The 14,847-nt window shown below is 41.5% G+C and overlaps 1 protein-coding gene across 1 annotated transcript; it reads right to left on the bottom strand.

The window, feature by feature from the left end:
- Positions 1-3,097: 3,097 nt before the first annotated feature.
- Positions 3,098-13,767, bottom strand: H2AZ2 (H2A.Z variant histone 2). Its single transcript, XM_059074629.2, has 5 exons — positions 13,624-13,767; positions 9,495-9,572; positions 7,234-7,347; positions 4,617-4,746; positions 3,098-3,429 (listed from the first exon to the last, which is right to left on the bottom strand). Exons 1-5 carry the CDS (start codon positions 13,624-13,626, stop codon positions 3,368-3,370), a joined length of 387 nt encoding a protein of 128 aa, XP_058930612.1. The 5' UTR covers positions 13,627-13,767; the 3' UTR covers positions 3,098-3,367.
- Between the last annotated feature and the right edge of the window lie 1,080 nt (positions 13,768-14,847).

Raw genomic sequence — 14,847 nt, 5'->3', positions numbered from 1 at the left:
TGCAGTGTGTCGGCTTCTCATTGTGGTGGCTTCTCTTGTGCAGAGCATGGGCTCTAGGTGTGTGGGCTTCAGTAGTGGCACACGGGCTCAGTAGTTGTGGCTCGCGGGCTCTAGAGCACAGGCTCAGTAATTGTGGTGCACAGGCTTAAGTTGTTCCGCGGCATGTGGGATCTTCCCGGACCGGGGCTCGAACCTGTGTCCCCTGCATTGGCAAGCAGATTCGTATCCACTGTGCCACCAGTGAAGTCCCTCAATCATCTAATATAATGAACAATATGATCTGGTCTAAGAACTTCTCTAACAAGAAATAACCAGACAAGCAGAGAATAAAAACAGCAGGCAAATGAAAGCCATCTCACAGACGAATAGCTGTTATAAAACAAATATAGTAAAATATTAATTGTAGAATCTAGGTGGTAGGTGTTAAGAATCATTCACTGTATAGTTAACTTTTCTGCATATTAAAATATTTTCATAATAAAATGTCAAAAACCGACCATCATACTATCAAAAAAATAAAAAGGCAACTTACGGGGACTTCCTGGTGGTCCAGGGGTTAGAAGTCTGCCTTCCAATGCAGGGGACGCAGGTTCAATTCCTGGTTGGGGAACTAGGATCCCACATGCCGCAGGGCAACTAGGCCTGTGGGATCTAGAGCCTGTGTGCCACAACTAGAGAGCTGCATGCCACAACTAGAGAGCCCCGTGTGTCGCAACTGAGCCCGTGCACCACAACTACAGAGAAGCCCATGCGCTGCAACAAAAGATCCCGTGTGCTGCAAATAAGACTCGATGCAGCCAAACAAATAACTAAAAAAGAAGAAAAAAAGGCAACCTATGGAATGCGAGAAAATATTTGAAAATCACGTATCTCATGGGGGTTAATATCCAAAATATATAAAAATAACTCATGACACAGTAGCAAAAAAAAAAAATCCCATTAAAAATGGACAGAGGGCTTCCCTGGTGGCGCAGTGCTTAAGAATCTGCCTGCCAACGCAGGGGACACGGGTTTGAGCCCTGGTCCGGGAAGATCCTACATGCCACAGAGCAATGTGCCAGAGCCTAGAGCACGTGCTCCACAACAAGAGAAGCCACTGCAATGAGAAACCTGTGCACCGCAGAGAAGAGTAGCACCCCACTCACTGTAACTAGAGAAAGCCTGCGCGCAGCAATGAAGACCCAACGCAGCCAAAAATAAGTAAATAAAATTTATATTAAAAAAAAAAAAGGACAGAGGATCTGAATAGACATTTGTTTGAAGACATACAGATGGACAACAGGTACATGGAATGATGCTCAACATCACTAATCATCAGGGAAATGTAAATCAAAACCACAATGAGGTACTGTCTTTTTAAAATATAAAAAGCCTTCTTTTTAAAGCTTTCTTTTAGAGTTATATATTAAGGTATTACAGATATAGTAGGATGGCTGTGACATGCTTAAAAAAAGCCAGCGGGAGGAAGGGGTGTATAGGTGAAGCAAGATGGACCAAATGTGGGGGTGAGGTCCAGAGCACATGGCCCAGTTGTTCTATTTTTTTTCCATCAGAAAACAAAAATACAATCCTGGGAACACAGTAGGAAGCAAATAATTACACTACCAAAAGGAAACAGATATCTGAAGCAATTATCTACAAAACTCGAGTAAAAGACCCTATTCTCTGATAGGTTATTTTGCCTTCTTTTCTATTCCTTCTTTGGTTTCTAAAAACTACTAAAACTTCACAACACATGGATAATCGTAGATCCTTTCAATATAGAAGCTTCTTCAAAATATGTGCCAAGATTCAGTAAAATCCACTTAGAGACAATCCTATAGGACAAACAACTCAGTTTCTTCAAAAATTAAATTATAATAATAATAAAAAAGAAACCTACAGATTAAAAAGAAATTTAAGAGCTATCAGTAAAATGTAAGACATAGTGTCTAGATCCTGATTCAAACAAACCAACTGTAAAATTATGAAACAATCAGAGAAATCTGAATACTGACTGGATATTTGTTATTATAAAATGTTAGCTGTCTTAAGACAATGGTATTGTGGTTATGGTCTAAAAAGTACCCCATCTTTAGAGACACATGCTTAAGTATGTGGACATGAAAATAAATCATGCCTGGAATGGGATTCAAACCAATCAACTGGGATGAGGGTTCAGGTTGGGGATACAGGTAAAACAAAACTGACCACAGGATAACTGCTGAAGTTGCAGGATGAGTACACAGGGGTTCATTATACTATTCTCTTTATTTTTGAAAATTTCCATAATAAAATAAGTTTTTTAAAATGAGAGTTTTGTTTTGATACTGTTGTATTATAAAACATTAAAGAATTTCCATTTTTAATGAAGACTTCCAGACTTCCAGAAAAATATAATTTTCTGATGGACTGTTAACTGATACATTAACTTAAATCTTACAAGTTACTTAGAAACTGACAAAGAAAAATAATTTTTAAAATATTGTACAAATTACTGAATGTTACTGTATCAATAAAAGATCACTAAAAGCTGGAATTTTAAGCCAAAAGCAGACCACTTTGATAACCTTAACTTCAATTCTAGGTAAGGGTGTGGGCTCTGGAGTCAGCCAAATCTAGATTTATATCCTAGTTCTGCCCTTTTCTATCTATTAGATAAATGTTTTTCTGGCAGGCCATTTAACTTCTGTGAGCCTCAGGTTCTACATCTTTAAAATGGGGGTAATAAAATTTCTTCATCAATAAAGCGCTTAGCATAGGGCTCACCACATAGTAAGTGCTCGTTAAATAATTCAAATAATTCCACTATCCTATTTCATCAACTCTAAATGCATGTTTTCATACTCTAACATCTCTGAAATTGGGATGCATCTCATAATTGATGGCATATTATGGTTTAATTGGCAGTTTTTTTCTTTAGTGGTATGTAAAACAATTGGTGCCTACTACTAACAGGTGGCAGCCAAGATTCAATATAATATGGTATCAATCATGATAGAAGTAGATTCCCAATTTCTGTCTTAAGATTTTTCTGAATATATAACCAATTTGAAATTTAATTAAGTATGAGCAAAATATTTTCAACACAGCACAAACAGAACGGTTTTGAGACAAATTATTTTTTTAAAAAATGGTTTATCAATTCCATTTTTGTATAAAACACACGGGAGAAACCTAGCCAATCAACACACAACTGTTGCCACATGAAAAGGTATTTTTATCAAACTTCGAGTCTAAGAACATACAAATGTTTCTTTTTCATGTCTATAGTAATTGTCTATGCTTTTCCACTTAACTGTTTTAAAAATTCCACATGTCCCCATTATTTCTTCTGTCCCAGTTACAGTACAATGACGGGGAGGAAGAGGGTTGGTTAAAACAACCTCTAAGCAGTTTTCTGCTGTCCCTTCTTTCCAATCAGAGACTTGTGGATGTGAGGGATCACACCTAGAATGAAATGAAAAGAAACAGTATTAGTAGAAAAACTTTAAGCTGGCTGTATCTTTTTTTTTTTTTTTTTTGGCTGCACTGAGAGGCATGTGGGATCTTTAGTTCCCCAAGCAGGGATTGAACCCATGCCCCATGGAAGCGTGGAGTCTTAACCACTGGACTGCCAGGGAATTCCCTAAACTGGCTATATCTTACCACTTTAGGGCTTCAACCCCAAAAAGCAATTATATAAAGAATGAGGACTTCCCTGGTGGCGCAGTGGTTAAGCATCTGCCTGCCAATGCAGGGGACACGGGTTCAAGCCCTGATCCGAGAAGATCCCACATGCTGCAGAGCAACTAAGCCCATGTGCCACAACTACTGAGCCTGTGAGCCACAACTACTGAGCCCACGTGCCATAACTACTGAAGCCCATGTGCCTAGAGCCTGTGCTCCACAAGAGAAGCCATTGCTATGAGAAGCCCGCGCACCACAACGAAGAGTAGCCCCCACTTGCTGCAACTAGAGAAAGCCCACAAGCGGCAACAAAGACCAAATGCAGCCAAAAATAAATAAATAAATAAAATTTAAAAACAAACAAAAAGGCTTTTAAAAAAGAATGAAATTTACTTAAGTCCCCTTTCACATTCTGATTCTGTTAAAGTATCTATACCAAGGGGTCCCCATCTTGGGGTCTGGGAACCCCCTCTAAAACTGTATGTAAAATGGTGTGATTTTATGTGATTTTTTTAGAGAAGAGTAACCACAGCTTTCAAGAGGTTCTCCAAATGTGATCCAAAAAGTATTAAGAACCACCAATTTATATCTCACCTTCACTGATCCTGACTCATTCAATTATCTCAGCCCTGACTTTCAAGAGCATCATATTAAGCAATTTCTCAAGATCATTTTTCAAACACAGTTTAAAGGACATGGGAAATATTTTAAATACCAGGTTTTAAGTCTCACATATGAAATTTAGATGAAGAACTTGCTAAAATAAAAATAGCATTGTATATGGCTACAAGGAGAAGAAATATTTATTCAGATCATAATGAGAAGTCTAGAACTGTCAGACTTAACACTTTTGGAACTTAAGTTTCTATGTTCTCTAGTTGGTGATACAAATGTATTAGATCATCTATGTGAATTATCTATTAGTTAGGCCAGTTAACAATCTAGGCTGAAGAGGAAATAATACATACCACCCCCAGCTATGGTAGCCTTGATAAGGGAATCCAACTCTTCATCACCACGGATTGCAAGTTGCAAGTGGCGCGGAGTGATCCGCTTAACTTTGAGATCCTTGGAAGCATTACCTGCCAGCTCCAGCACCTACAAAGCATCCATTGAGATAGCACATCAAACAAGGGTGAAGTGTTTAAGGATTCAGTTTAGGCCTGCAATTATAGTTGAAAAGATCACTACAGCATCTACACACAAAACACACAAGATACATATATAAACCAACACTAAAGTTTTCCCAAATTTCTATAATGCTTTTATAGAACTCATTACTTCACTTGGTCCTTTTATATTCATTCTCTGCAAGAGAACTAGAAACTTGAGCAAAAATCTACTTCTAGGGCTTCCCTGGTGGCACAGTGGTTGAGAGTCTGCCTGCCGATGCAGGGGACACAGGTTCGTGCCCCAGTCCAGGAAGATCCCACATGACACGGAGCGGCTAGGTCCGTTAGCCATGGCTGCTGAGCCTGCGTGTCCGGAGCCTGTGCTCCGCAACGGGAGAGGCCATAACAGTGAGAGGCCCGCGTACTGCAAAAAACAAACAAACAAACAAACAAAAAAACTACTTCTATAGAAAGAAATAAAGACAAGGGATAATATCCCTTAGCCAAGAATCTATTCAATAAATGTGTACATCTAGAAATATATTTTAATATACCCATGTAGTCTATTTTTTCATGGCCCTTAACAGCTGAAATTTATTGCTTAGCACTTGTAGAAAAAATTTAAAATTAAAAATAATTTCTTATTCAGAGTTTTTAACATCACTGGACTCTATAATCTGTAGGCAATAAGCTAGAAGCCCTTTATTCTATAAGGACAATTTTCAACTAGAGAAATTTCGAAGTCCCAGTTGGTCATAAAATTACATTTTTCTTTTTTGCCTCCATAGACTGTACTAGCATTATAAAACCTTTGATGGAAGTAACACAAAAATAACTCCACAGAACCTCCTCACTTAGAGTGGTGGGAAGCCTCGGTATACATCGAAGCAATCAGCGTGCTTTAAAAACCACCAGTACTCTCTACTCCATTCTCCCTTGCAACCTTCACTGGTCTGGGGTGAGGCCTGGCACCAGTATCTTTTGAAAGCTTCATAAGTGATCCTAGTGTGAAGCCAACGTTGCAAAGCGATTACCCCTAAACTTAGATTTCAGTATTTTTTTTTTTTTTTTGGTGGTACGCGGGCCTCTCACTGTTGTGGCCTCTCCCATTGCGGAGCACAGGCTCCGGATGCGCAGGCTCAGCGGTCATGGCTCACGGGTCCAGCCGCTCCGCGGCATGTGGGACCCTCCCAGACCAGGGCACGAACCCGTGGTCCCCTGCATCGGCAGGCAGACTCTCAACCACTGCACCACCAGGGAAGCCCTCAGTATTTTCTTTACCTCTATTATTGACTAAAACCCCAAAATTAAATATTTGGAAAATACACATTGACTGCATATGTATGTATGTATGTATGTATATGATTATTGTTTAATCTTAAACTAAAAAATCATAAAGTTCCTAAGAATAAAGATAATGGGAGTTTAGATGGGACTTGAAAATTCTGAACCAGAAGCCTATGCCACTACATGAATGAACAAAATGCATACCTTTCTGAAAAGTCTGCAGGTAAACACATAAAAACTAGTAAAAGAGTGATAAAGCAGAAAGGCTCTTAACTAGTACCAATACAAAAACATTACCAACACAAAATTGCTGCTTGTGACATAGTGAAGTTGAAACTATCAATGTTAAATCTCCAATGGGAAAATAAATGAGATGACAGCAGTGATAATTAACATACAGGTTAAAGCTGTCTTTCAACCTAGCTCCCAACCACATCTTTCCCAAGTAGGAAGCTTCCCCGTTTCTATTAGATTGGCTATCTCTATCAGTTGACTTGCTTGCTACTCGACTTACTTCCCTTGCTTGGAATGTAGTTGAAGGAGTTTCATGGCTTCCCTTTTGTTTTCCTTAGGAGGGATTAGAATGGAGGAAGTGGTAGTCCATGACCTAAGAATTAAGAACTCTTGCCCAATTAACTTATCTTCCTGAAAAGTCAAACTGAGTAAGATACAGCATTTTATGCATACAACCATGCACAGAACCAGAAGGTTGCTTAGGTCTTCTACCAAATTTTGTCATCATTGTAATATAGTTGTGATATTTAAAAAATATGTATCATAACACTGCTAAAACTTTGCCCTACTTCAAATCTTTATTAACTAAGAGTTATGCTATAAAAAAATAAAAGAGTTATGCTGTAACTTCACAAATATCACCTATCAATTATATACGTATTTCAGAGTTCGTTTAATTAGTAGTATGGTATTTAAATTATTTTACACTTGTTTGTCACATCACTTAAAAATATGGATTATTGACCCTTACTTAACTTTAAAAAAGAGCACACCAAAGTTCTATTTGACACTGGTACTAGGCAATAAGGCTGAAAAGATACATCTAAAACCTCTATTAAAAGAAACTAACAAGAGTGTGTCTTTTTTATTTCAAACCCATATTCCATGGGTTTTAGCCATTTATGTCCAGTACACCTCTGGGATTCCCATATATAACATCTCCCCCACTAACCTCAGCAGTGAGGTACTCCAGAATTGCGGCACTGTACACTGCAGCAGTGGCACCGACCCTTCCGTGACTTGTGGTGCGAGTCTTCAAATGTCTATGGATGCGGCCCACGGGAAACTGAAAGAGACCATCCAAATGGGAAGCACTGAAGTCTTAACATCACACTACTGAATGTAATCAAAGGCTGAATAATATGAGTAAAGCATGAACTAAAAACCAACACCATTCTCTCATTGTGACCCTTTCTTTCTACTTGCTGAGAATAGGCACTTCCTCATCTCCAAAGTTCCATAATGCCACTTGTCTGTGCCTCTGACTAACTCCACTCCCAACTTTCTTAAGGACCTTCCTTACCCTGTTACTGCTCCATCATTCAACAGCTCCAATTGCTTCCTTTTCGCTGGCTCCTTTCCTTCTGCACACTACACTTAAAACGTCTCCATGTGTCTACAGCAACTGCCTCCAGTTACAGTCTAGACATCTCCTTTCCAAAGGCAAGATTCAAAAGCAAACCCTGAAACCCCTTTCTTGTCACTCATTTTCTCCCAATCCAACCTTGGCTTCTGTTAAACACCATTCTGAAAGACGAGCAGTAACATTTTAACTACCAAAATCTACTAGCCTCTTCCAGATTGCATCCTTAAAGAGAAAGGCATGACTGTTTTGTTTACATCCTTCCCTAATTCTAAGCTCCCCGAGACCAGGATCCATGTCTTACTCCCTTCTGCATCCTCAGTAACCGGCATGTTATGTCGTCTGACACAAGAGGACCTCAAAAACCATTTCTTCTTAGGCCGAAGCAATTACATAGTTCTAATACGAACTCTGACTACTCCTCAGTCTTTTCATTCTTTGACTCAAATACCACATCAAATACGGTGAGGGGTCCACCAATGCCTTTTTGATCCTTTCTCATGCTCTACTTAGGAAACTTATCCACAGCATACGCTACCAATTTTACGTAAGTGACCTTAAATTTGTAATTCTTTTGATCACCTCTCTTGGAAAGCTAGACTCAAATCTACAACTTTTGGACATTTTCATATGGATGTTTTGGTGGAAATTCAAAACGACTACACTTAAATTTATTATTTCATAACTTGCCCCTACTACGAACCCTTCTGCTCCTTAGGGTCTAAGCCTTAGAGAAACTTCTCTTTGACCATCCTCTCAATCCCATACCCCTCCTCGCATTTTTGGGGAGCATACACAAGCCTTCTATTCTTTTCCATCCTACTCAAGTTCAAGTATGTTATTACCTTATTCCTAAACCACTGCAATAGACTGTATCTGTCTTCCATCTCCTACTTCAAGGTAAGGACACTTCAAATAAATTCTAATTGAGATTTGCATGATGTTCTAAAATACAGAACATACCCACCAAGTAACAAGTTCTCGCCCCCCCTTCCTTCAGTACCATCCAGATCATGTCATCCTCTTCCTCAAAAACTTTCAATGGCTCACTACTGCCAAGAAGATAAAAATCCTAACCTTATAGTCTGGACTTCAAACTTTCCTGTTTAAAAAGTATCTCTTACATGTAGGGAATAATTCTTACTCATCCAGAAAATTCTGAGTTTGTGGATTAAAGCTGCAACAATTTAAACATATGAAATTTGAAACCACTTAGGGCTTTGAGTATATCACTGAGTCTACACTTGAAGGTATCAGGGAAAGATTCACAGGACTAGTGGACAGTTCATTATTCTCTCATCCTGAAAGATGTACCACGACAAACACTCTTTAAAATAAAAGCCATAGCATACTCACTTCAATCTGATACAATTTTTAAAAGAACTAGGAACATAATTATAATCTAGAAAGAATAGATTTTAAGAGAGCAAAATCACCAAATTCATTTAAGATATTTTCATAACTTGTCCTTGTTTAGAAGAAGAGAATACAAATTATATAAAACAGAGTTGGCAAGACTTCCCTGGTGGTCCAGTGGCTAAGGCTCTGCACTCTCAATGCAGGGGGCCCGGGGTTCAATCCTTTGAACTGGATCCCACATGCCACAACTAAGAGTTTGCATACCACAACTAAAAAAGATCCTGTGTGCCACAATTAAGACCCGGCGCAGCCAAACAAACAAACAAATAAATAAGGCAGTTGCTTTGTGGTTTATATTTTGACCAATTAATCTCATTATCAAAGGCCAGTAGTACAAGTACACTTTTGTAATTAAAGAAACATGTATGAGTCATGAATTATAACAGTAAAGAAAATAATTTAATAATGAATTACAACAGCATGGATGTTACCTGTAACCCAGCTCTCTGTGAGCGAGACACTGCCTTAGCCTTGGCCTTCCCACTGTCCTTTCCAGCTTTGCCTCCAGCCTAGGTGGAAAAAAGTTCCAGATGAAGAATTGAAAATGCTATTTCAAAACTATTTAGGACTACAAATAAACTTATCTACAAAACAGAAGTAGAGTTATAGATGTAGAAAATAAACTTATGGTCCCAGGGGGTAAGGCGGGGGGAGGGATAAATTGGAGGACTGGGATTGACATACACACACTATTATATATAAAACAGAGAACTAATAAGGACCTACTATATAGCACAGAAAACTCTACTCAATACTCTGTAATGGCCTATATGGGAAAACAATCTAAAAAAGAGTGGATATATGTGTATGTATAGCAGATTCACTTTGGTGTACACCTGAAACCACACAACATTGTAAATCAACTATACCCCAATAAAAATTTTAAAAACTTAGGAAATAAAATTTCTTCTAGTTTTACTTTAGGTAGTTAAAAAAATCCAGGTGATCTTCAACTTTAAATATACATGTGTTATATCAACATTTATTTTATTTTTTAATAATTTTATCTGTCCCACAACTGATGATGTTCTTTTTTTTGGCTGCACCTTGCGGCATGTGGAACTTCCTCGACCAGGGATTGAACCTGCACCCCCTGCAGTGGAAGCGGGGAGTCTTAACCACTGGACCACCAGGGAAGTACACCATTTATTAATTTATATAGAAACAAGGTCAAACCTTACTTTTTAAAAATGAGATTTCTAAAAATTTGAACATATTTTTCAAATTTCAGACTGAAGAATCTTCATCAAGTCAATATAACTCTCATGCTACAAGTATTTCATAATAAAATGATTTTTAAAATGTCAGTGTGTATCATTTCCACAGAAATATTCAGGACTTAGCTCTATGGGGAGAAAAAAAAAGCATCTTAAAAAAAATTAAACAGAATTACTCTATGATCTAGCAATTACACTTCTAGGCACACACCTAAGGAATTGGGAACAGGGACTCAAACAGATATTTTCTATACTGTTTGCTATTTTGTTTATATCAGAATTATAAACAATAGCTAAAAAGCAGAAACAACCTAAATGCCCACCATGGAAGAATGAATAAACAAAATAGTGGTATATACATACAATAGAATAGTATTCAGCTGTAAAAAGGAAGAAAATTCTGATACATGCTACAACATGGGTAAACCTTGAAGACATTATGCTAAGTGAAATAAGCAAAAGGAAAAATATGTACGATTCCACTTACATGAGGTACCTAGTGAAAATCATAGAACAAAAAGCAGAATGGTGGTCACCAGAGGCTGGGGAAAGGGGCAGAATGGAGAGTTACTATTTAATGGGTATAGAGTTTCAATTTGGGAAGATGAAAAAGTTCTGGAGATGACTGGCAGTACACTTAAAACTGGCAAAATGGTCAACTGTTATGTGTATTTTACACAAAAAAAGACATACAAACTTACTCTTAAGGGGTTAAACAAATACTACTTTCAATTGATAAAGAAATATTTCTCAAATAACATGAATGGTTACAAATAGGACACAGTATATAAATGCAATGGGATATTATGCAGCCCTTTCAACAAATGAGTTACAGATATGTGCTGATAAGGAACAACTCACAAAACACATTTGTGTAAAAAGGCAAGGTATATACAAGTGCAGTGAGCTTTTGTTTACATAAAGTGGAGTACTGTAGAGTGTGTGTACATATACATTTCTAGAAGGTCACACAATACATCAGAAAAGTTATTTGCCTCTAGGGACAGAATACTAAGGATCTGACTTGAGAGGGAAACCAATATTCTCTTTTGGGCTGTTTGATTTTACTACTTAAATCTATTATTTCTTCTCTGTTAAAATAAAAATTAGTTAAAGAAATGTGTTTACATGATTGGCTAGTTGTTTGAGGATATTTTTGAAGCAGAGGTTAAGCTTTGAAATGGCATATTCCCTTTGTCCCTTTGTAATGGTTTCCTTAAAATACTATTTAGGCTAAAAATCACCCCCCCTCGCATGTTTATCTCCCAAAACCATATGGAGGAGTAAACATATATTCTCACTTCTCCAAATAAATCTTTTCAGCTCTATTTTCCCTGCTGTAAATACATTAAAAAAAAACCTCTCAATTGGTGCATGAGTCTAAAACTATAATCACTGTCTATGACAATTATGAAATTAGTAGTTATCCATCAAAAGCTACCAACTGCAAAACTTCCCAGGCTTCCCAATTTATTGCTCTTAAGCAATTTTATCACTACAGGGCTTCCCTGGTGGCACAGTGGTTGAGAATCTGCCTGCCAATGCAGGGGACACGGGTTCGAGCCCTGGTCTGGGAAAATCCCACATGCCATGGAGCAACTGGGCCCGTGAGCCACAACTACTGAGCCTGCACATCTGGAGCCTGTGCTCCGCAACAAGAGGCCGCGACAGTGAGAGGCCCGCGAACCGCGATGAAGAGTGGCCCCCAATCGCCGCAACTAGAGAAAGCCCTCGCACAGAAACGAAGACCCAACACAGCCAAAACTAAAATAAATAAATAAATTTTATCATTACAAATCCATCATAATTGCTATTTAACCTATTTGCTTTTTAAGGAAGTAGACATAAAATCAGCTTTTAAAAAAAATCTCAGTAAGTTAGGACTTCCCTGGTGGTGCAGTGGTTAAGAATCCGCCTGCCAATGCAGGGGCCACGGGTTCGAGCCCTGGTCCGGGAAGATCCCACATACCACGGAGCAACTAGCCAGTGTGCCACAACTACTGAGCCCACATGCCACAACTACTGAAGCCCGCGTGCCTAGGGCCCGTGCACTGCAACAAAGAGTAGCCCCTGCTCGCTGCAACTAGAGAAAGCCTGCGCACAGCAACGACGACCCAACGCAGCCAAAAATAAATAAATAAATAAAATATTTTTAAAAAAATCTCTAAGTTAAATGACTATTTCCGTGGTTTCCGGACACATTTCTCATACTTAACAAAAACAAAGTCTTATGGAATCAAACTTGTGCGAATATAAAATTGTACAGTAAATAATTACTTTCTTTTCACAACCCCCTCAAACTCTGTATATACACCCTCCAACTTCATTCATTTTAATACGTTTGATGACTGACTGAGAAACAAAATACTAGCACCATAAAATTTTTGATTCTAAGAACTTAGTATTAACCTGGGTTAAGCATCTCGGTAGAAAATACGCCTATGGAGCCAGGTGGAGTGTATTTCATTCAGGAAAAGTTGAAAACTAGATGCCAAGAAACTTGCATATTAGTTCAACAGATACATGCTCACGTCCCCTCAAGTTTAAAATTCTCAAAACAAGAATGACAATTCCACGCCTCCTGTATTTTTAGTTTATGCGATCGTGCATGTATTTTTAGCTGCTGGTAAAGGGACAGCCAATATGTGGCAGGTCGCTAGAAATTAAATGAGTGACACCTTCGAAACCAGCAAGGACCAGGAGAATCATCCGCTCGAGCAAATCAGTTTACAGAGCAGATCTAATCTGTGCCTGAGTCGGCCGGCGGAAGCGCTTCCGTTAACTGCACAACTACAAGTTAGAGACGGGGTGCGACCATCCACAATGTCGAAGCCAGGTCTAAGACGCGAGAATGTCACAATAACCACAATTTCTGTTTGTGGTTCAGCCCCGGGCAGGGCTGTCTCCGGAGGGCGCTCGAGCGGACACTGCTCGTCGCCTCGGCGTCGCTGCTTCGCTCCCGCGCGGGATACGGCCACCCTCCAGCGCCTTTCCCTCCCAACTTCATAAGAGGCCAAGTTCCCTCCACTCGCGTTTCTAAAAAGCCGCACTTTTTTTTTTACCGACGCACAATTCAGGAGTCAAAGTCGGTGGCAGGGGCAGCGGAGGTGCTGCAGAGCCGCCAGGGTTGTCCCGTGCAGGGCCACCCGGCCTCGGCCCGCGCACCTCAATTCGCGCCGGCGGCGCGGCGGGCGAGGCCGGGACCGCGGGGAACCCCGCCGCCTGATGCCAGCCCAGCCGTCGTCGTAGTCGACTGACGCCCGCCCGCCTGACGCCCGCCGCCTCAACAGGTAGCGGCGCCGCCCGGCCATCGCCACCCACCCGGCCGCCCCGCAGACTTCACCATGGTCTCGGCCGCTCCCGCCCTCGGTCCCGCCGAGCCGCCGCCGCCACCGCTCGCGCAGCACCGACCGCCGCCGCCACCGCCGCCGCCGGAGCCCGGACAATAACCGGGGCCCGCCTCGCGCCACCCCGGCCAATGCTCGCTCGCCTTGCTCGTTTGAACCCCGGCGACCGCCCAATTGCGCGCCTCCTTCTAACCAAACCCCGCCCCCAGCACCTCCTCCCTAACGGCTGTTTGTTTTTGCACACGGCACGCGGAGGCGGAGCCTCCGACCCCAACACAGACGCGCCTGTGCGCGACCGGGGGCGGAGCCAAACGCCACTCTCCGCCTGTGTCCAAGGCCTGAGCCTGACGAACGGAGGGACTGACCAATGAGAGCGGACAGCTGGCGGAAGTCAGCCAGTAAGAACATCGCCCGCGAGCAAGGAAGGCGGGCCTGCGGGAACGACAGCGGGATTAGCCAATAGGTGGAAAAATTGGTGGTAGCTTTGGCTTTCCCGCCCTTTCTCAGCATCGGCTCTGGGGTTTCTGAGACAGTTTGGGAAGGAATCGATTGCTGTCGTTGCTTCTGCTGGCTGCTTTTCACAGATTCCGAGGGTTTCTCCGTGCTAGCGGGGACTAGCTCCGTGGCGGGCACTGTTTCCAGGCCTGGCAGCCCTTCTCCTCAGCGCCTTCCCGCTGGCGTTAGGTTAGCCGCCCAACCTAAAGGAAAGAAACTCGGAAATGGGGTCGGCGTCCCTGCTCCCGCTGCGAAGTTGAGGGACGGGCGCGAAGGAGGGCTTGTCTGCCCATGGCCACTCCCCCCGGCTGCCCTCCCCACTACCCCCAGGCGGCGTGCGGGTCCGGTTGTCTCCGGGACAGCACAGCCCGCGGTCGCCGGGGGCCCGGGCTCGGGGCCAGTTCTCACCCGCTGCAGTTTGAAACCTTTGCTTCTTTTCACAGTTGTCTGTACTGACTGCGCCGGGCAGCGTTCCGGGTGTGCGGAGCCGTACGTCCCTGCGGAGATGTGGTTCTGGCGGGATTTCCCCAGGCGGGCATTTCAGAAGTATCACCAGGTGGGCAGATGCTGTCCCAAAGTGAGATTTCTCTTTCGTCTGACACGGGGGACCCTGAGTCTTTAAGGAAATGTAACGAGTTCGAGGAGAGGAAGGGACTGAGCTTCTAAGTAAGAGTTTGGAAAAATGGGAGTGAAGGTGTAGACGAGCGTGAGGAAGAAGGGGCCTG

The sequence above is a fragment of the Kogia breviceps genome, chromosome 9 (genome assembly GCF_026419965.1).
Source record: "Kogia breviceps isolate mKogBre1 chromosome 9, mKogBre1 haplotype 1, whole genome shotgun sequence".
In the NCBI taxonomy this organism is placed as follows: domain Eukaryota; kingdom Metazoa; phylum Chordata; class Mammalia; order Artiodactyla; family Physeteridae; genus Kogia; species Kogia breviceps.
Note: the sequence above shows the minus strand (reverse complement) of the source record. Positions and strands in the feature narration are given on the sequence as shown.